This window comes from Maniola hyperantus, chromosome 9, assembly GCF_902806685.2.
Source record: "Maniola hyperantus chromosome 9, iAphHyp1.2, whole genome shotgun sequence".
Classification (NCBI taxonomy): domain Eukaryota; kingdom Metazoa; phylum Arthropoda; class Insecta; order Lepidoptera; family Nymphalidae; genus Maniola; species Maniola hyperantus.
In genome coordinates this window covers 15,314,634-15,338,107 of record NC_048544.1, presented here as the reverse complement: position 1 = coordinate 15,338,107, position 23,474 = coordinate 15,314,634, and the positions used below count along the sequence as shown (strand labels likewise).

The 23,474-nt window shown below is 39.4% G+C and overlaps 1 protein-coding gene across 2 annotated transcripts; it reads right to left on the bottom strand.

Annotated features, from left to right (window-relative positions):
* Positions 1–262: 262 nt before the first annotated feature.
* On the bottom strand, positions 263–23,469 carry ImpE3 (Ecdysone-inducible gene E3). Of its 2 annotated transcripts, none has more exons than XM_034971804.2 (6): positions 23,367–23,469; positions 14,517–14,582; positions 9,924–10,132; positions 7,644–7,922; positions 6,523–6,757; positions 263–1,281 (listed from the first exon to the last, which is right to left on the bottom strand). In XM_034971804.2, exons 2-6 carry the CDS (start codon positions 14,571–14,573, stop codon positions 1,063–1,065), a joined length of 999 nt encoding a protein of 332 aa, XP_034827695.1. In that variant the 5' UTR covers positions 14,574–14,582; positions 23,367–23,469; the 3' UTR covers positions 263–1,062. The 2 variants fall into 2 exon arrangements, with proteins under 2 accessions (XP_034827695.1, XP_034827696.1); XM_034971805.2 differs by having other exon boundaries at positions 9,993–10,132.
* Between the last annotated feature and the right edge of the window lie 5 nt (positions 23,470–23,474).

Sequence of the window (23,474 nt, the reverse complement as noted above, 5' to 3'; positions counted from 1 at the left end):
CAATATACATATATAGAAGAAGATGCAGGCGGGCTGGTTTGATCTCATCAGTCCACCATTGAGGGGTCTACCAAAATTCTAATATTTGCAGTACAGCCACCATTTCAGCACCTAAAAGCTCATAGGTTTAGTGCAAAGTTAAACAATTAACATAGTATTTAATTACTTTAATGATAATAATTACAAATACTTTGCATGTTTAACACACAATTATGGCAAATTATAATTTCGTATAACTTAACGATAATTTGACTTTATCTTGACTTTACTTGTGTTATAATGTTATAATTCTATATTATAATAAATATGTACATATACCTATACATTATACAGGTATCTGTAGTGAGTTATTGAAAAGTTTAATTATATGAATTATTAATTCAGTTGTACCTACATATTACAACAAAATCGGTCGGATTGAAAAGTAGGACTATCGTTTTCACAATGTTTCTGCTTTCTTGCGGAAAAGAAAAGTACCTAAGGCATTTTGGTTAGATATAGGTACCTACTTCCTGCTTTTTTATATTCCTTATATTATATTCATTATTGTTGAACTGTTAAAATATTATAATATCATTTTTGTTTTGAGATATTTTGTATTCCAATTCAGAGATCTAAAAGAAGAATTACTTTTCTTTTCACAATATCGTTTCATATGTATCATTTTAGTTTACAGATTTATATTAAACCAATCAGCACGAATACTTAGTTTATTCAGACTGAGGGTGAAATCTATAGAGCGCACTCTGACTTTGCTTAGTTAGACAGAGTTAAAACGAGACAGATGTATATCTCTCACATAAATCTGTCTCGTTTTAACTCAATCTTAAGGTGGAAGACACGGTCTGCCCGCGAAATTCAAATTTAATTTGGTTTTGTCGCAATTTGTAATCTAATACGACAAATTAGGCTTATGGCATTTAAATTGAACCCCTAATTTGTCGCATTAGTTTACAAATTGAGAAAAACCAAATTAAATTTGAATAACGCGGGCAGACCCGGTGTCTTGGGCCTTAAGCCTGAGCAAAGTCAAAGTGCGCTCTAGATCTCAGACTTAGAAAATTAGTATCTGTATACAAGTGGCTGCAAGTATCTAATCTCGGAGGACAGCTTGGACTCGTCCTTGGCCAGCTCGGCGACCATTTCCCTAGCGCGGTTGTTGGCGTAGTCGTGGGTGCAGTCGTGGCGCTCCACCATCCTGTCCAGCACCATGCTGAGCTGCGCTCTGGCCCCGCCGTCTGAGGACTCCACCAAAGCCTTCATCACTTCTGGAGAGAATCCCTGGAAGGAAGTGAATAAGTTAGTATTTTTTAGGGTTCTGTACCTCAAAAGGAAAAACGACACCTAACACCTAACACCTAATACCTAATAGGTGTTGTAATTTCTATCAAAATAAGTAATTCTGAACGTGTCGTATCAATTAATTAATATTGTCTATGAACGATCTGTTGTGACTATGGTTAAGTTAAACAAACTCGTTTACACTTCTTGTCAGTTGTCTTCCACTGGAGCAAACGTTTTAAATTAATGATAGGATCACTTTGTTGTCTGTCTGTCTGTCTGCCCGTCAGTCGTGTCTGTCAAAAAAACCTATACCATCTTCCCGTTGACTTATAATCATGAAATTTGGTAGGTATGTATGTAGACTATGTAGGTATATAATGTTTTCCATTAATGTTGTCCATAACTCAAAGGAGTGTGAAGTCTAATCCATTAATGTTCAGCGTGGTGGACTGTGACCAAAATACACAGAAAGCGTCAATTTTAATTTCCAGTAGGCTTGGTAGGCCGCTTTAATTCGGCACAAAAAAATTGTATGGTACAATTTCAATGTGTGCCTATTTCATTGTCCATTTCAGTGGTGCCTACTGACTCATTCTTAACTTGATTTCGAGTTAAGTCATCCATCGCTTCATGTAAAAAATGATAGCCTGCCAATATGGGATCAAATAATAAATAAATCCAAAGAAAATGGCTCCATCGAAAAACAAATCACATATTTTGTAGCCTAACGAGTATAATCCCATTTTTCGTTTTTGGCAAAACGCCACGTCTTAGTAGGTACAATAAAATTCCCCGGTAGACACAAGAAGTCCTTTTGACCTTGGACGGAATGAGCTGAACCAACAAAAGTGCCATAAACAAGGCCAAGATAACAACAATAAAATCAGAATAAAACGTATTATTGATTGTGGCTATAAACCTTTCAAAATTATTAATATTAATCACCCATGAGATAGCTAAGTTTAGGAAAGTCTTAGTGCCTACTAATTCTTTTAAAGTACTACGATTAATAGCCTCATCTGGTGACAGAAGGGCTGGCTCATTTTTTGCGCAACGGATCAGCCTGGCTGTCTAGCGTGGAAATGTAGCCAGTATTCTTGGCACCATTCCACGCGGGCATGCTTTAAGTTTCATTGTAATATTTTCAGTTTAGGAACAAATTAAAAGTTAATAATAACCCCACGTTGTTATCTAATGGGACACCGCCGAAGGCAGTTGATTCCACAGTTTGCACGTGCGTGGAAAAAAGGATCTGGCACAACGGGTGGTCGAAGTGCTCCAGACAACCAGGTTGTGAGGGTGAAATTGCTTGCGGTGGCGTGCGGTGCGGTTGTAGGAAAAGGAGGGTGGAATGAGATCAAATAACTCTTCAGAGCACTCCCCATTATAAAGGCGATAGAACTCGCATAGAGAGCTAACGTCTCTGCGGTGCTCCAGGCTTTCCAACGAGCCGGTTAATTTGGGATCGTCCACAAGTCCACACCTGGCTTATGCCCGCCATTTTGAATTAGTGACCGTTTGTCAGCTTTCAGCAGTTTGCCGTTTTTCAGCACTATTGGCCATACGTGAGACACTATCTATTTCAATAGGTAATAATTTATTTCACAACTAGCTGATGCCCGAGACTTCGTCCGCGTGGAATTAGGTTTTTTAGGGTTCCGTACCTCAAAAGGAAAAACGGAACCCTTATAGGATCACTTTGTTGTCTATCTGTCTGTCTGTCAAGAAACCTACAGGGTACTTCCCGTTGACCTAGAATCATAAAATTTGGCAGGTAGATAGATCTTATAGCTGACATTTGGGGAAAAATCTGAAAACCTTGAATTTAGGGTTAGATCACACAAAAAAAATTAAATTGTGGTGGGGGTATGAAAGGTCTTCACCTGTACATTCTAAAACAGATTTTTATTTATTTGTATGCATCATAGTTTTTGAATTATCGTGCAAAATGTCGAAAAAATACGACTGTAGTACGGAACCCTCATTGCACGAGCCTGACTCGCACTTGGCCGGTTTTTAAAAATCCCGTCACTCTCCAGTTCTTTATCCTATACCTATGCAAAAAATCACGTTAATCCGTTGCACTGTTGCGACGTGATTGAAGGGCTCACCAACAAACAAACACACTTTCGGATTTATTAATCAATAACTGTGGCAAATCCATTAATGAGCAGTATTTCTCTGTTTACTTTCCCTCACCGCAAGACAGTAAATCACTTCGACCGCTACTCGTCTCTGGGTGTATTAATTTATGTAAACGTCTGTTCTACAATAGGGCAATTTACCCTTATTTGATAAGTGTCTTAATTTGATCCTAAAGTGATAATAAACTACCAAAAAATTTACAAAAATTTTATTCGAGCGATAAGTGCAATAAAATTTGGAATTATAATAATAACGGTTTTTTTAGGCATAAAAAACCCATATACACATTTTTGAAAAATTACAATAAAATAAAATTTACATACACATAACTAACTACTTTTAATTAAGATAACTTACGACTAACTGAAATGGTTAAAAAACTCATTTCAGATGTCACAGGTCACAGGTATCACTTTCTGTTCTTATCACGGTGTACAGATAGCCAAGAGATTAGACCAACATGGTACAGATTGAAGCTTAGATGTAGGATATTTAACATCTCCAAATAGTCTGTAGTAAACTTTATAGGTAATCTTAAAACTTTACCTAGTCACTGATTAAATCTCGGATAGCGATTAATTTCGGGTTGAAGCTTTATTAAAGTCGTTTGTACGAAAGGTCGTGGCTAGCTTCTATTGCTAGAACTCACTCTGCTATTAATGTCTTTATTGCCAAATTTATAGGTATCAAACCATTATGTTTTGGGCTTTATTTATCACTATTTGACCCGTTTTGCCTTGTTGCGGCGTGATTGAAGAAAAATCAACAAACAGACTCAGATTAAAATGCTACTGCAAAGCAAAGATTGCCTGGTGGAGACTTACGGCGTTTACCCATATTATAATATAATATGTGAAAGTGTGTTTGTTTGTTGGTTAATGGTTTGTTGGTTTGTCCTTCAATTACGTCGTAACGGAGCAATGGATTGACGTGATTTTGCATGGGTATAGTTAAAGACCTGGGGAGTAACATAGGCTACTTTTTATCCCGGAAAATCAAGGAGTTCCCACGGGATTTTTAAAACCTAAATCCACGCGTACGAAGTCGCGGGCGACAGTTAGTTATTAATATCCCTATATCTTAAGTGACTTGAGAATAAGCTTTGTCGAGTATTAATAACTACGCGACTTCGAACGTCTGGATTTATGGATGTTTTTGCCTGGAAAAATACCGTGGGAACTCTTTGATTTTCCGGGATAAAAAGTAGCCTATGTCACTCTCCAGGTCTTTAACTATACCCATGCAAAAAATCACGTCTATATTGGTACTGATAGTCATAGAGTCGTAACATAGTTTTTTTATTATGACTCAAATATCGTCTTAATACTTGTAAGAGACGTCTGAATATCTCCTTTTAACACCTCACAGCCTTTTAAGCAGGCATTTTATAGATACATTTATCAGCCTGTGTTTGTCTATAAGTGTCGTAGTTTGTGTTATATTAATGTATTGTGTGTGTTCCTAATAAATAAAGTAAAAATAAATAAATAACCAAACGGGCCATAAGAATTTACACCCCAATAAATTAATCATGAATGTAGGTTTTATTCGTACAAAATGACGTCTACTCTGTGGTTTCACGCGCCATTTAAATTTTATGTGTCAATTGTCATGTCGAAAGTGCGATTTTAGTCCTTATTTTAAAGGAGACCCGCGGGGTGATTACGTAAAACGTTGCAGTAGCGACAGCAATGCGATAGCAGTAGCAATGCGACATTTGCCGTCTCTCTTCTTCTTCTTCTTATTTTGCTTGTGGCTATTGCTGTCTCTCTCTAGCCGCTGTTACGTGTGACGTTTGACAGCATTGATCGCGAGATTCACGCCTGTCGCAAGCCTGTCGCGAGATACGTAATCAACTCGCCGCCGCGCCGTACTTTTGACATGACAGTTTGACCTAGAGTTAAAATGGCGCGTGAGAAGCAATTTTGTACAGACTGTACATATACCTACATATTGTTGTTGTACTCGTAGAGATACTACGAGTGATAACATTTTTACACCTGCAATAAAAGTCCTTGTATTAAACCTATCTGCTCAGGACTACGAGGTAGGGATCATTTAACGTTTAAGGTGATCTTTACGAGGCATAGTAAATAAATACCCAGTGAAAAGGTTTTCTTTTACAATTTAACGGCTCTTTATCTTATCATCATCATCATCATCATCATCATCATCAACCGATAAACGTCCACAGCGGGACATAAGTCTCTTGTAGGGACTTCCACACGCCACGGTCTTGCGCCGCCTGAATTAAGCGGCTCCGATCGACCTACAGCTGTTCATAGCTCATGTTGAGACAAGAGTTTTATGTCTTTTACCAGCTTATTCTCGCGACTTCGTCCGCGTGGACTACACAAACCAACCCCTATTTTACCCCCTTAGGGGATGTCTACGTTAAAATAGCTATCTGCATGCCAATTTTCAGCCCGATCGGTCCAGTAGTTTGAGCTGTGCGTTGATAGATCAGTCAGTCAGTCAATCAGTCACCTTTTTATTTTATACTAGACTAGCTTATGCTCGCGACTTCGTCCGCGTGGACTACACAAATTTCAAACCCCTGTTTCACCCCCTTAGGGGTTGAATTTTCAAAAATCCTTTCTTAGCGGATGCCTACGTCATAACAGCTTCAGCATGCCAAATTTCAGCCCGATCCGTCCAGTAGTTTGAGCTGTGCGTTGATAGATCAGTCAGTCAGTCAGTCAGTCAGTCAGTCAGTCAGTCAGTCAGTCAGTCAGTCAGTCAGTCAGTCAGTCAGTCAGTCAGTCAGTCAGTCAGTCAGTCAGTCAGTCAGTCAGTCAGTCAGTCAGTCAGTCAGTCAGTCAGTCAGTCACCTTTTCCTTTTATATATTTAGATGATGCCCGCGACTTCGTCCTCGTGGATTTAGGTTTGAAAATCCCGTGGGAACTGTTTGATTTTCTGGGATAAAAAGTAGCCTATGTCCTTCCCCGGAGTGCAAGCTATCTCTATACCAAATTTCGTCAAAATCGGTAGAACGGATGGACCGTGAAAGGCTAGCAGACAGACAGACAGACACACTTTCGCATTTATAATATTAGTATGGAGGATATTTAGATTAGGAACTAACTACTTACGCTAAAATCGGAGAGTCGTTGTTTCTTCGCGTCCCTGCTGAGCAGATCGTACAGCAGCAGCAGCCTCAAGTTGGATGACGACAGCTTCCCACGCGTGGACACCTCGCTGGGACTGGCCCTCAGCCCTTCCCACACGTCCACGACCCGGTCGTCGTCTGGGTCGTTGGCCATTCTGATCATGTCCCTCACGTTCTGGGACAGGTACTGCAAGCTTTCTTCGTCTATGTCATCATACCTAAACATAACAAACAAAAAATCCTTAAATGTACCTAGTTTTTAGGGTTCCGTACCTCAAAAGGAAAAACGGAACCCTTATAGAATCAATTTGTTGTCTGTCTCTCTGTCGGTCTGTCAAAAAACCTACAGGGTACTTCTCATTGACCTAGAATCATGAAATTTGGCAGGTAGGTCGTTCTTGTAGCAGACATTAGGAGAAAAATCTGAAAACCGTGTATTTGTAGTTACATCACACAAAAAAAAATTAAATTTTGGTCATGAACTAATTATTGATATTTTCAACTTTCAAAGTAAGATAGCTATATCAAGTGGGGTACCATAAGAAAGGGCTTCACCTGTGCATTCTAAAACAGATTTTTATTTATTTTTATGCAACATAGTTTTTGGATAATCGTGCAAAATGTTGAAAAAATACGACTGTAGTACGGAATCCTCGTTGCGCGAGCCTGGCTCGCACTTGGCTGGGTTTTTTCTTGTTTCAAACCCCATTTTCCAAAAAACCATTGCTTAGCGGATATATACGTCATAATAGCTATCTGTATGCCAATTTACCCGTTGAGCTATTTAGAGCCTCAATAGCTCAACGGGTAAAGTAGTGGACTGAAAACCGAAAGGTCGACGGTTCAAACCCCGCCCGTTGCACTATTGTTGTACCTACTCCTAGCACAAGCTTAACGCTTAGTTGGAGAGGAAATGGGAATATTAGTCATTTACAATGGCTAATATTCTTTTAAAAAAAAAAAAAAAATTTTCAGCCCGATCCGTCCAGTAATTTGAGCTGTGCATTGTGCATTGACTATAGGAGTAGGTACCTATAGTCTCTGGCGTTGATAGATCAGTCAGTCAGTCCTTCCTTTTTTTATTTAGATTTGTCAGAAAGTTACCCGTCAGAACGTCTGGAAGCTTTGACATCCTGTTCGTAAGGCAAGAGCTGATGCTGCAAACTAGGTCTCGGCTCCATCAAAAGCTTCACTTCTTCATGGAGAGCTGACAGCAGGGGCTCTTCCGTTCTCTTCTCTTGCGGCTCAATGATGGTGTATTCCGCGTTGTGCTCCATGGGTAGAAGGACGAAGTTCTGGTCTTTGGGGATGACTCTATCGGTCGGTTTTGGTGGGGCTGATGGAGCGTAGAGACCTGGTTTGTGAAATCGCGTTGTTATGTCCCTGAAAATATGAATTACACTTAAAAAACTCAAAAAAAAAATATTTTCGCTTGCATACTTAGACTAGATCTATAGAGCGCACTTTGACTTTGCTCAGACTTGAGATCGAGTTAAAGTGAGAGCTCTGTCTCGTTTTAGCTCTGTCTTAAGTCTAAGCTAAGTAAGAATGCTCTATAGATCTCGCCCTTAGTAGACCTTTTGTTTGGTAATCACTGCATAGGTGAATAGAATTATAGACATAAAAATGTATCGTCAAAAATATAGTTAAAAATGTATCTCGTTTCGTCTCATTTGGTTTTTGTATCATTTTCTATCCTAAAATATTAATGAAAAGCTATTGTTTAAAATAAATAGGATAATTGAAAGGCAAAACGGAGGAACACCGGATAATAATAATAAAAAAAATAGTATAGATGAACATCGATCTTAAGAAGGAGATAGCAGATTCGTAGAACATTGTCTCGGCCGTTGAGTCGGACAAAACGTCATATGGGTATGAGTGACAGAGACAACGCTCTACAAACCTGAAATGTTATTCTAAAGGACGATGTTCATCACTTTCGGTCGCGTACTGTACAATAAGGTTTTATCATCATAAATGCCTAAAAAGTATAACATACCTACTTGTTTAAAACTAGGCCCAAATACATTTGAGTATATTCCATTATAATATATTGTTTCAAAATATAATAATACTTATTATTGTTATAATTACGTTATATTTAAAAAAACAAGCGGAAGAAAATAGTTTGCAAAGCAAAGCATTAGGTATCTGTGTAGAAAAGGCATTCAAAGGTCAGACAAAGCTTTTTTTAATATTCAGATACAAGTTAGCCCTTGACTGCAATCTCACCTGGTGGTAAGTGATGATGCGGTCTAAGATGGTAGCGGGCTTACCTTTCAGGGGTATAACAGTATTTATTAAACCCATTGCCCCTTTGGTTTCTACACGGCTTCAGAACGCTAAATCGCTTGGTGGCACGGATTTGCCGTTAGGGTAGTAACCAGCCACGGCCGAAGCCTCCTACCAGACCAGACATTTAGAAATTACAAAATTCCAAACCCCTGCCAGGAATCGAACCCAGGACCTCCCACTTATAAGACCACAGCGCTTACCACTGCGCCAGGGAGGTCTCCAAAGTTACATGATTAACTTACGACTTTACTAATGTAAACACTATTATAAGTGTCATTTACCTTAGTTTTGTTGTCAATTAATTACGCAAGCTACTTACGAGAGTAAAACTTACAGGTGTAATCGCGGCCTAAGAAACAGAATAGTAAAGTTAAAAGGTTCTTTAACTGCTATTATTATGATAGAACTGTTAGTTAAATTATTGAAGGAAACAATTTTTCTAAATACCTAAATGAGAAAGTTTCCAGGCAACGTTCGATAAAATTTTCATAGATGTCGCTGAATACTACCACCACTAAAGATGAAAAATAATACCTATATCTATATGATCTATAGATCATATCATCTATGCTTTAATGTTTAGGTCGTGTCAATCAATGACATAGATGAAGAGTAAAAGCTAGCGTGCGCTGCAATTTTCCTTACGTTTCTTCCCCACAAGATCTTGGAACTATAATATAAGTAATTAATATTAATTTCGCATCGGATTTAAATTATAAGATTTAAAGCATAGATCATTTAGATATAGGTATTATTTTTCATCTCTAGTGATGGTAGCATTTAATAAAAATAACAATCATCTTTATTTCAGATATTACATCCATTTTTTTTAGGAATAAAATTAATTGCTAATGACTATGTTAGTAAGTAGGCTCTTTTATGAACCATTTTATTTGTCTAGGAATCTGCCACCCATGAGACACTGAGAGTGCATGTGCAAACCAACCCAGTGTCTCGTCTCATACATGGATTTAGCGCCATCAATGAAAATTTTATCGAACGTTGCCTGGAAACTTGCTCATTAGTTTAAATCTTAAAAGCTACTAGGAGAAAATAGAAGAGAAGAGAATAGAAATAGACCATCACCTCGCGATACCATACCGCATCCTCCAGCCGTTTCCCGGCAAGCTGGCAAAGTAATTTGAATTGACATACAAAGGTTTGGCAGTCGTGGTAGTTCGCTGAGGAACGTCATCCTTGGCTTCGAAGGCCATCTGGTCCGTGAGGTGCGCGATGACCTGCATCGCCACGGGGAGGTAGGAGTCGGAGAGCTTCACCTCCTGGACTGATTGGACCTGGAAAATTTATGAGTATAAGTCCCGCAAATCTTGAGTGGAGACCGCGTTTAAGCAAGCGTAGTGTGGGACGCCCTCCAGCACGATGGACCGACGATATAAAGAGGCTTGCGGGAAGTGGCTGGATGAGGAAGGCTGAGGACCGGGTGTGGTGGCGCTCTTAAGGGAAGGCCTATGTCCACAGGGTGATGATGATGATGATGATCAAGTCCCGCAAATTGCTATTGCGCTGGAACCATGTCTCTTTAACATCGAAATGACGTCATTTTGACGTCAGCCGAAATAAAAATATACCATCAGCTCGAAACTTCAGTCTAGTGCTGACGTCACTAAAGTGGCGGCCACGCGCATTAGCAATTACCGCAACTATCTTCGATCTACTTTATCGGATCGAATTTTGGGATAGTTTTCTAAAAACATTCGAAATAGGGTCTTGGACTGTTCACTGTAGTAATCTAAATATATAAAAGGAAAAGGTGACTGACTGACTGACTGATCTATCAACGCACAGCTCAAACTACTGGACGGATCGGGCTGAAATTTGGCATGCAGATAGCTGTTATGACGTAGGCATCCGCTAAGAAAGGATTTTTGAAAATTCAACTCCTAAGGGGGTGAAATAGGGTTTTGAAATTTTGTAGTCCACGCGGACGAAGTCGCGAGCATAAGCTAGTCTAAATATATAAAAGGAAAAGGTGACTGACTGACTGACTGACTGATCTATCAACGCACAGCTCAAACTACTGGACGGATCGGGCTGAAATTTGGCATGCAGATAGCTATTATGACGTAGGCATCCGCTAAGAAAGGATTTTTGAAATTTCAACCCCTAAGGGGGTGAAATAGGGGTTTGAAATTTGTGTAGTCCACGCGGACGAAGTCGCGAGCATAAGCTAGTAATTAATAAAATGACATGATTTTTTGTATAGCGATAGTTTATGTAGCTAGAAATCATTATTAAAGAGAATATTTTTAAAATTCATGATTTTTATTCATTTAGAAAATAATTAATTATTATTGTCACTCTGTACGGAAAGCGATTAATGACGTCACATGGCGTAAATCCTACTAATATTATAAATGTGAAAGTGTGGATGTTAGGATCTTTGGATTTTCGGATGTTTGTTACTCAATCACGCAAAAACGGCTGAACAGATTTGGATGAAATTTGGAATGTTTTTTTTTTTTTTTTAAAGAATATTAGCCATTTTTTAAATGACTAATATTCCCCTTTCCTCTCCAATTAAGCATCAAGCTTGTGCTAGGAGTAGGTACGACAATAGTGCAACGGGCGGCATTTGAACCGTCTACGTTTCGGTTTTCAGTCCACTCCTATACCGGTTGAGCTATTGAGGCTCTAACTTGGCCGGTTGTTTGACACACACTTGACTATTTTTCACTATTGTGATTTAGTTGTTATCGGTTTAACTCTTAACAATTAATGATGAATTTAATTTAGCACAAGAGATGAGGCCGTTGGCAGCCTCCGCTAATAACTGGGTTAATCTCTTAATTGCCCTTCTGAGCCAGTTGGTGTTAATTACTTTTGCGATTAATTACAAATCTTACAAAGGAATTTTCTGGAAATAAAACTTATTGCTGTTTAGCGGCGTAGTTAATAGTTGAGATTTTTTTATTTTTTTACTAGCTGATGCCCGCGAAAATCCTGTGGGAACTCTTTGATTTTCCGGGATAAAAAGCCTATGTCACTCAGCAGGTCTTTATCTATACCCATGCAAAAAATCACGTCAATCCGTTGCACCGTTGCGACGTTTGACTGTAATCTCACCTGGTGGTAAGTGACGATGCAGTCTAAGGTGGCAGCGGGCTAACCAGGAAGAGGTATGGCAATTTTTAATAAACCCATGCCCCTTTCGTTTCTACACGGCATCGTACCGGAACGCTAAATCGCTTCGTGGCTTGCCGGTAGGGTTGTAACTAGCCACGGCTGAAGGCTCCCACCAGGCCAGACCAGAAAAGAAATTATAAAATTCCAAACCCCTGCTAGGAATTGAACCCAGGACCTCCCACTAATAAGATCACAGTGCTTACCACTGCACCAGGGAGGTTGTATTACGCCACCTCGAAAGTGATTAGCTCACCACCACTACCAGGGACCACCATTGTGGTTACAGAAACTGAGGCGAAAGTGAAAACTCATGAATATTCATTATCTGTGACACAATGTCCTCTTTCGTGAAAAAAAAACTGTTCACGGTAGAATTAGTGGTACATATTTAAAAGCTTTCTTTAGTTTCTTATGATACCCATAGTTAGCGACCATGTCTCGGATCCATATGTCATCACTGGCAACACGCACTGTTCGAAGACTTTGGTCTTCACGCACTGAGGAATTTTGGACAAGAAGACATCTCGAAGCTTCGATAACCGAGTTGGATATGGGCCTCATAAGAAAGCTCAGAGTCACTCAGCGGGCGATGGAGAGAGCTATGTGTGGAGTTTCTCTACGTGATCAAATCAGACATGAGGAGATCCGTAGGAGAACTAGAGTAACCGACATAGCTCAACGGGTTGCGAAGCTGAAGTGGCAATGGGCAGGGCACATAGTTCGTACAACCGATAGACGTTGGGGTCCCAAGGTGCTAGAATGGCGACCTCGCACCGGAAGACGCAGTGTTGGAAGACCCCCCCACTAGGTGGACGGACGACATCAGACGAGTCGCAGGGAGCCGCTGGATGGCGGCGGCGCAAGTCCGTGGCGTGTGGAAGTCCCTACAAGAGCCCTATGTCCAGCAGTGGACGTCTATTAGTTGTTGATGATGATGATTTAAAAGCTAGATTGAAGTGGCAATGGGCTGTACACAAGGCTTGCGCTTAACTGCAATCATGAGATGATGCAGCCAAGGTGGAGCGCGCCAGAAGGTGCACCCTCTTCACTCTTATTTTGAACGACATATCCAGAGGCGTGTCTAGCCCTTGTGGCGCCCGTGTGCAACCAGTACCCTGGCGCCCTCCAGTCTAGGGTAGGAGCAGGGTCAAAATGGAATACTTTAGAGCCCTCGCCCACGGCGACTTTTTGTAGCGATGCTGTAGCGCGTTTAATAAACGCACGCCAGCATCACTACTAACGCGTGTTAGTCGCATTTGCAACGTGCTACTGCATCGCGACTGTATCGATGCAAACGCGCGACTTTGTCGGGGGAAGAACGGAGGGAGGGTGGCGCGTGAATAGAGAACCGAGCATCAGTGCAACATTTTTTCTCGTTTGCATCGACTCAGAAGCGTGATAATATCGCGTTTGCATCGCGACTGAATCTGAGACCGTGGGCGAGGGCACACAGCTAGCGACCGCTTCGCGACTGTATCGATGCAAACGCGCGACTTTGTCGGATGACATCGGGGGAAGAACGGAGGGAGGGTGGCGCGTGAATAGAGAACCGAGCATCAGTGCAACATTTTTTCTCGTTTGCATCGACACAGAAGCGTGATAATATCGCGTTTGCATCGCGACTGAATCTGAGACCGTGGGCGAGGGCACACAGCTAGCGACCGCTTCGCGACTGTATCGATGCAAACGCGCGACTTTGTCGGATGACATCGGGGGAAGAACGGAGGGAGGGTGGCGCGTGAATAGAGAACCGAGCATCAGTGCAACATTTTTTCTCGTTTGCATCGACACAGAAGCGTGATAATATCGCGTTTGCATCGCGACTGAATCTGAGACCGTGGGCGAGGGCACACAGCTAGCGACCGCTTCGCGACTGTATCGATGCAAACGCGCGACTTTGTCGGATGACATCGGGGGAAGAACGGAGGGAGGGTGGCGCGTGAATAGAGAACCGAGCATCAGTGCAACATTTTTTCTCGTTTGCATCGACACAGAAGCGTGACAATATCGCGTTTGCATCGCGACGGAATCTGAGACCGTGGGCGAGGGCACACAGCTAGCGACCGCTTCGCGACTGTATCGATGGGGACGCACGACAGCATCGCTACTATATCGCTACAAAAAGTCGCCGTGGGCGAGGGCTCTAAGACATATTTTCAAACGGAAATTCGGATGCAAATGGTGCAATTAAATGATGACGGCGTCGGCCATAACACGAGCGCAGGGTCTTTGAGAGCGCCGGCATCGACGCATCTTTGGAGATGGCGCATTAGCGCCTTAGACCCGGCGCCCCCTTAGACCCGGCGCCCGTGTGCGCCGTACACCCTGCACCATAGGTAAAGACGCCTCTTCACGTACCAATACTATACTATAGGACTAATATACATTCCGAAAGGCATTCCGAACCAGTGGTAGATGCATCCGACTATTCGTAAGCACTTGTAAAAGTTTATACGAATAAAAAAGATTTTCATTTCATTTTCATTTCATTTCATTTCATATAGTTAGCGGGGAAAACGGAATAAATACACTTACCAGAACATTTTGTGTAACTTGCAGGAAGATTGTGAACAAAATACTTTGTCGAAACATGATTGATATCTGTAACAAGAAACAATAATTGAGGAGTTGGCAAACAAAACGGTATAGGAATTTACACTTCTGATTTAAATACTTTTTTTTCCTTTAATCCGGATTTTTTAAGATTCCGTACCTCAAAAGGAAAAACGGAACCCTTATAGTATCACTTTGTTGTCTGTCTGTCTGGAGTCACGGGCATAAGCTAGTTATTAAAAAGATTTACAAAAATTTTAAAGTTATAGACTTAGTGAGAGTCACTAATACTATAACTTTTTTGGTAAAATTACTTTTCCAATAAATTCAGGACAATTTACTTGAAAAATAGGGAGCCTAAAACGATTTCGTTACAAAATTACTTTCCTTACAACATTAGATCTAATAAAATAAAAACCGGCCAAGTGCGAGTCAGACTCGCGCACTGAGGGTTCCGTAATACAATCGTATTTTATCGACATTTTGTATGATAAATCAAAAACTATTATACTTAAAAATAAATAAGAATCTGTTTTAGAATGTATGTAAAAATACCCCACTTAACATAGTTATCTTACTTCGAAAATTGAAAATACTAATTATTAGTTCATGACCATAATTTAATTTTTTTTGTGTGATCTAACCACAAATTCGTGGTTTCCAGATTTTTCCCCTAATACCAGCTATAAGACCCACCTACCTGCCAAATTTCATGATTCTAGGTCAACAGGAAGTACCCTGTAGGTTTCTTGACAGACCGACAGACAGACAACAAAGTGATCCTATAAGGGTTCCGTTTTTCCTTTTGAGGTACGGAACCCTAAAAATGTACTGGAAAAGTTTCCGATAAAACGTACGTGCTTATGTATGAAATCTTATTAAGTTCCCACGATCGCAGAAAGCGGGTTAAATAGGGGTGAAATTTCCTTTACTGCAACCCTAAACCGTTTAAACTTTATAAAGGTGCTGACGAATTGTAAGCGTTTTACAAAACAGAATAAAATATTTATAGCATAATAGCTGATGTTCTTTATTTTTCAGGATATTCTGTTTTGTAAACATTTGAATGTTTCTATCTATGTAGTGTTTCTTTACATAGTATAAAACAAAGTCTCTTCCCGCCGTCTGTCCCGACTTCATATTATAATTATGCTTAGATCTTTTAAACTACGCAACGGATTTTAATGCGGTTTTCATCAACAGATAGAACGATGCAAGAGGAAGGCTTATACGTATAGTATAATATTGTTTTAATTTGTGGAAATATGACGATATTTTAGCGTTTAAACTATCGTGAGTGATTTCCATTATACATATCTCGTCTAACACGTCGACTAAACACGTGAGTAAAGTCTGGTGTGAGACGTGTATAATCTTACGATAGTTGTTCAAGATGCGGAAGAAATCAAGCCGACTGAGAACTTTCATTGAAAATGCTGTTTTATTCTTTTGACACCACATTAGTAATATCAACTCTACAAAGCCGGGTCGGGTCGCTAAGTATAGAAATAAAATTTGGTGGATTTAGGTTTTTCAAAATCCCGTAGGAACTCTTTAATATTTGGCAATATAAAGTAGCCTATATCACTCTCCATGCAAAAAATCATGTCAATCCGTTGCACCGTTGTAGCGTAATTTAAGGACAAACTAACAAACCGATAAAAAACGCTTTCGCATTTATAACATGGGTAGTGATTCTCAGGCATGTAGGTTTCCTCACGATGTTTTTCTTCACCGTTAAAGCAAGTGATATTATATTGCTTAAAACGCATAAGTGTTACCCCAAAAAGTTAAAGGTGCGTGCCCGGGGCCTCGAACCTCGGACCTGCCGACTAGCCTAGTCTATAAAATATATGTAGATACCTATTACCGCTTAATTATTTATTAGAAATATGAAAAGTTGAAACGCCCTCAGTTTGACCCCGACCGCATCGCATGAAATTTATTGGTCGTAAAACCAAAATCGTCGTAAATATCTCAAATATGAGGCACGCGAGGTGTCCCCGGCCCCGTGCCCCGCGAGGTGTCCCCGGCCCCGTGCCCCGCGCACCCTGCATAATATGTCAACTCAGGTATATTGCACGGGGATGTTGGGGGCACCTGCGCAGTGCATGTTGTGAAAGATTGGTAATAACATGGATTGTTATATTTAACCACTGCAGAATGCTTAGTATGAGATTTTACCGCTCAACTGCGTTGCTAGAATTTGAGTGATACAATAACATCAGAGTAAAATGAACCTTATCATCAACCCTCCGCTGGCACACTACTGAGCACAAGTCTCCTCTCAGAATGACAAGGCCTTTGGCAACAGCCCACCACGCTGGCGAAGTGCAGATTGGAAGACTTCACACACCTTTGAGAACTTAACCTAAAATATGAGGCACGCGAGGTGTCCTCGACCTGCATATTCACCTGGTGGTAAGTGATGATGCAATCTAAGATGGATGCGGGCTAACCTGGAAGGGGTATGGCCGTTTTTATCAAACCCATACCCCTTTGGTTTTCTTTTATCTATGGTTTCTACTCGGCATCGTACTGGAACGCAATATCGCTTGGCTTTGCTGGTAGGGTGGTAACTAGCCACAGCCGAAGCCTCTCACCAGATAACTAAGAGAGGACATTCTGAGAGGAGATAGCAGTGAACCGGCATGGGTTGAGAGGATGATATAATAAGTCCAAAGCTAAAGTTACATGAGACCTAACGAATTTACTTACATAACTCATGAGACCAAATCGTTAACTACTTAGCTAAAAATGCTATGCCCAGAGAAAATAAAGAAAATTATATTTTGTAAATAAATTCAAGCCCCTTATATTGCATGCTCTCAGTAATTGGCCATTACCTTTTGCTAGAAATTTATTTCCGACTCCTTGTACAGCGAGACACACAAAGGGTGTATAAAGTAGGGCGGCCCCGTTCTACGGCCGAGTAACGGAATGGAAATAGTTTAGATATCAGACGTTTCCTTGTGGTACTAATAAATTGCATACAAGTCCTTTATATTGCATGCTCTTAGGGATATTAATGGGGCACTAGATGCGGCGCTTCATAGTAACAACATGTTCCAACGAATACTAGTGTCCGCACTCTTGTCAATCGTAACCCGCTTTAAGCGAATAGCATAGATAATTGGAACAGACTAATTTTAACGTTCGTTAAAAAGTAACGTTTACGTTAACCAGTGCTGGCGCCATTGGTGATCGTCAAATCAGTTCGTAACTTCATACTTCCTACATACGGAATATTTTATTTACAAATTATAATGGAATCAATTTAATTCAAAGCTTTTAATGGTAGTTTTTTTGAAGATGAAAGAGAATTTGTAAGAAAGAAAAAGTGTTTAAAATGCGAAGTAGCAATATTTATAACTATGTGTATAATTTAATATACTTAAAATGAAATAAAAAAAGGATACGGAGAAGTAAGTTAATTTTTAGGGTTAGTTTCGCAACCAAAATAACAATGACGAACAGTTTCTTGTACAATGAAGCAACGCACTCAAATTAACAGATGTTAAAGTTCGTCTACGTCTGTTAAATTTTAACGAACGTATCTTACGAACATCAATGGTTTGAAACAACCAGCCCAGGTATTAAAGCCCAGGTGTTAAACGATTGACAGGAGCGCGTTCGTAGGATCATGTTGTTACTATGAAGCGCCGCATCTAGTGAAACATTTATATATATATATATATATATATATATATATATATATATATATATATATATATTTATATTTATTTATATATATATATAAATAGAGCCTAAATATATAGTATATCGCTGCATGCTCTCAGTAATTGGCCATTACCTTTTGCTAGAAATTTATTTCCGACTCCTTGTACAGCGAGACTCACAAAGGGTGTATAAAGTAGCGCGACCCCGTTCTACGGCCGAGTAACGGAATGGAAATAGTTTAGATATCAGACGTTTCCTTGTGGTACTAATAAATTGCATGCAGTATCCAGGTTGGAATCTTAGTACCTACTTATCTAACTTAAGGTCTATTCACAATGAGGTTCGTTTTCATGGATTCTATTACTTCAAAATACATACAACTATGTCATTTTTAGGGTTCCGTACCTCAAGAGGAAAAAAGAAACCCTTATAAGATCACTTTGTTGTCTGTCCGTCATGTCTGTCAAGAAAACATATAGGGTACTTCCCGTTGACCTAGAATCATGAAAGGGAGATAGGGAGATCTTATAGCACAAGTAAAAAGAAATTAATCCGAAAACCGTGAATTTGTGGTTACATCACAAAAAATTAAAATAATAACATTATAATAATATCTTATTAACTTGCAGTATTGCACCATCGATATAAATGACAAGATATGCCCAAGCGAACAAAACTTTTCACGGTTTTGGAACCAAATAAATCAGCGCGACAAGACAGAGTTAAAACGAGACAGAGATATCTATCACATAAATCTGTCTCGTTTTAACTCAATTTTAAGTCTGAGCAAAGTCAAAGTGCGCTCTATAGATCTCTGCCTTAGATACTAATGAACGACCCGTTTGAAATCCAGACGTCACTGACGTTGCATTGGTGCTAAATAAACATTTTAGGACCAATGAGTCGGTGCCATTTTGCTTGTTCAATGGCCCTGTCCTTACGAAGTAATATATCAGTCAATGTATTCCACATAAAAAATTTAAAATATCTTGTACGACAGTACGGAGCACTTCGTGTGCACGTCCAACTCGCACTTGACGGGTTTTTTAATTTCGTCGTATCTTCTAAAAGATTTCAATCCGCCATTTTATCACTTAGCTATAGAGACTATTCCAAAGGTCTAATATTTACACTTACCTACGTTATTCCTACGAAATAGTATTACTAGAATAAGATAGGTATAAACCTATCTTATTCTAATAATACTATTTCGTAGGAATAACCATAACTTGCTCGTTTATGTCCTGTGATTCCGTGTGTACATAATATGTGTCGGCCGAGAAAAACAAAGAACAAATGAACGTTTTTCTCAAATAAGTGCTATCCAGACGCTCTTGGTAGGTATATTTCGTTTCAAAGCATTTTTGCACGACCACCATAACTTTTAAATGCCTGAATGTATTATTTGGATGTACATATCCTTATATCACCCTTTTTATCCCGGAAAATCATGGAGTTCACACGGGATTTCCGAACGAAGTCTCGGGTATCAATTAGTCAGCATTAATTTTGAAAGCTAGTAAGGACCTTTTCTTTAAAGGCTAGCGCTTGGCTGGAACCAGACCTGGTGATTCTCTAACTCAGTGTCTAACACTGAATGATAGCCACCGAACTGATTTTTCAATTCGTTGAAGGTTTTCTACGAAAAAATATTTAGTAACACCCAGTGAAGCGGCAATGTAGAACCACCCAACCTCTGTGGCTATCATTCAGTGTTGGACACTGAGTTAGCGAATCACCTAGCTGGTGGCAAGTGATGATGCAGCCTAAGATGGAGCGTGCTTGCCTAGATGTCTATTCAATCTTGAAGATACCCATATTAAAATTGGATGGGGAAACTGATGCTGGAAGGACGTTCCATATCCTAGCGGTTCGAATGACAAAGTATTGATTAAATAAGTATTATAAACCTAATTGCAAGTATGACCAATTAAGTTAATCTATGTTATAAGGTAGATAGGGTTGGCATATGCATGTTGTATAAAAGGCCTGTAAAAATAAATAGATATTTAAAAAAAGTATGTCACAAGTGTAACCATACTACTAAGAAAATAGAATCAGAAATAACGGTCAGGCAAAGACAATACTTTATGTTATTATCTAGCTAGTTTGCTCAAATAATGTTTATACGTCGAGGTTTCTGTAACGCGAGAGAAAAACAAGGCTTTTATATGAAAACCTACTATTAGCCTCCTATCTGAATTCTTTTCTTTTTCTTTTTTATCGGGCTAACAAAGTTACAATGTACTTGGTTTGTAGGGCTCCGTACTGTACTTATTTGTAAAAAGTCCATGTCCGCCATCTTGGATTTGAAAATAAATGTCATTATCAAAATCAGCATCCTGGAAAACCCTGAAAACGAAACCCATGTCTTTTTTTTTGTAAAAAGTGCATGTTCGCCATCTTGGATTTGAAATTAAATGTCATCAAACCCCTGATTATGAAACCCTTAAAACGACACCCATGCCTATTTTTTGTAAAAATCCATGTCCGCTATCTTGGATTTGAAAATAAATGTCACTATCAAAATCAGCATCCTGGAAAACCCTGAGAACGACACCCAAGTCTATTTTTTGTAAAAAGTCCATGTCCGCCATCTTGGATTTGAAAATAAATGTCATGGTCCGTCTGGTCAGGGTTTCCTGACTGGATATGTTGGCTTAACTCTGTATTCTAAACACCTTGTCTTCCTATATTCATACAAATAAACTACATATTTCATTTTTTCATCTTCAGATTTTCTGGAATCAATTTAGACAATCGTAAAAGATCACAAACGATGTTTACGTGTCAGAAGTCACAGAAAGATACTCGTCTAAAGGTCCTTCACCTAAACCTGATCATTACGAATTTTGCCATGTTTTGTATTTTTTTTTTTAATTTATACCTACGACGCTCTGCGCCGCGTGGATTAGAAATAAAACGAGACTAAACAAATCATTAAAACAAGAAACATTTCAAGATGCAGATAATTTAAAGAAATAAATCGTTCAAGTGCGAGTCGGACTCACATTTGAAGGGTTCCTTACCATTGAACAAAAAGTAACACTTTTTTTTTTGTAATTTGTTGTTATAGTGGCAATAAAATACACATTCTGTGAAAATTTCGGCTCTCCACCTATTATGGTTCACGAGGTAAAGCCCAATGACATACAGATGATAGGATGGGCTGAGGGACAGCGGAGGCTTACTAATAGGATCCCTTGGCATTCTTCAGGTACGGAACCTTAAAAACGAGACTAAACGAACAAGAAACATTTTAAGATGCAGATAAATAATTTAAAGAAATTAAAAAAACGATAATTGATTAAGCTAAAGTTTTAAGCAAAAGACCCCAAAGCACCAAAGCCTCCAAGCACCAAGGTCTCATCGTAAAAGGCGCAAAAAGAAAACCTCCATATATAATTATTTAAAGGGCCCACCCCGGCTTCGCTCGAGTGGAATTTTTGAAGGGGTGAAATTTCCAAAAATTCTAAAACCCGTAAGCTAGCTCGCTACCATCTTAGGCTGCATCATCACTTACCATCAAGTAATATCGTCGTAAGGGGCTAACTTGTAATGGAGTTTAAAAAGTAGGTACTTCTTTATTTTTGACTGAAAGCCCAAATGATATACATTGAAAAAATGACGGACATTCAAACTTAAACTTCGTAACCTACTGTCGAAAATCCAAGTTTCTTACCCCAGCTGGCTGTGCGTTGATAGGTCAGTCAGTTAGTTATACACATCTAAAAAAATTATTATGTTACACGACATATAAAAATAACTTGATGATGGCAAGAGACCTGATGGATTGACGCTGGTTCCCTGGGAACGGAGACGGGTGCTAATGTGGGACGCAACGTGCGTTGACACATTGGCCCCGTGTCATATCAGGGAGACAGCATCAAGACCGGGAGCCGCAGCAGAAACAGCTGAAAACGGCAAGCGGCGCAAGGACGCCTCTCTTATCGAGATCATTTTTGTTCGGTTTCCCGTGGACGCCCTGGGGCCATGGAGTCTTAGTGTTAAAAAAAAATTCGAGACATTTCACCGCGAGTAATAGCCTCGTCTGGTGACTGAAGGGCTGGCTCATTTGTTGCGCAACGGATCAGCCTGGCTGTCCAGCGCGGAAATGCAGCCAGTATTCTTGGCACCATTCCGCGCGGGCATGATTTATATAGTAATTAGATAAAAGGCTAGCTTAAGGTTTTATTGTAATTTTCTATTTAAAAAAACATAACATTAATTAACTTAGGTAAAGATCAATCTTATTCTTTACCCAATATTAGAAGCTCTTTTACCCTTTGTCTTATACCTACCTACCCATTAACTTACATCTAATACTAACTCAGTAGAGCCTCAATAGCTCAACGGGTAAAGGAGTGGACTGAAAACTGAAAGGTTGACAGTTCAAACCCCGCCCGTTGCACTATTGTTGTACCTACTCCTAGCGCAAAGGAAAGGGGAATATTAGTCATTTAACATGGCTAATATTCTTTTTAAAAAAAAACTTGGAAATAAAAAGTAAATAAACATTTTCCCTGAACACTGGTAAGAATCTACTTTAGGATAACCTGATTTAGCCACAAATAACAATTTCTTTTTCTCTTTTTCCTAATTAAGATCATGTGTAATTTTATCTATATTATACTTAGGTATTTTTTCATCGTCTAACCCCCAATTAGTATGGTAATAATTTTTATTTACTTATTTACTAGCTAATGCTCGCGACTTCGTACGCGTGGATTTAGATTTTTTAAATCTTTGATTTCCCGGAATAAAAAGTAGCCTATGTCACTCTCTAGGTCTTTGTCTATACCCATGCAAAAAATCACCGTCCGTTGCACCGTTGCGACGTGATTGAAGGACAAACCAACGAACCAACAAACCAATAAACTAACAAACAAACACACTTTCAGATTTATAATATGGGTACTGATTTTCAACACTTACATCTAGCTTTTCATGGAAATTCCTAATTCGCTAGTGTAACATACGTAAAAAATTTTTTTTTTATCTAATGTAACATTAAAAAAATTGGCAAATACTACATTACTAGTAATTTAGATTAGATTCATAACTAATCTAATTACTCTTACAATTTTAATAATGACAACGCCATTTCAAGAATCTTGTTTAAAAATAAATGAATCGCAGATAAAAACTTACCCTGTATTAGATCCAAGATGGCGGGTGTAACGCGTGCGTCCTTTGCGCGCGCGCCGCGGCACTGTCCAGCATCAGGATACTGACCCCGGGTTAGAACTGCTTAGAGCT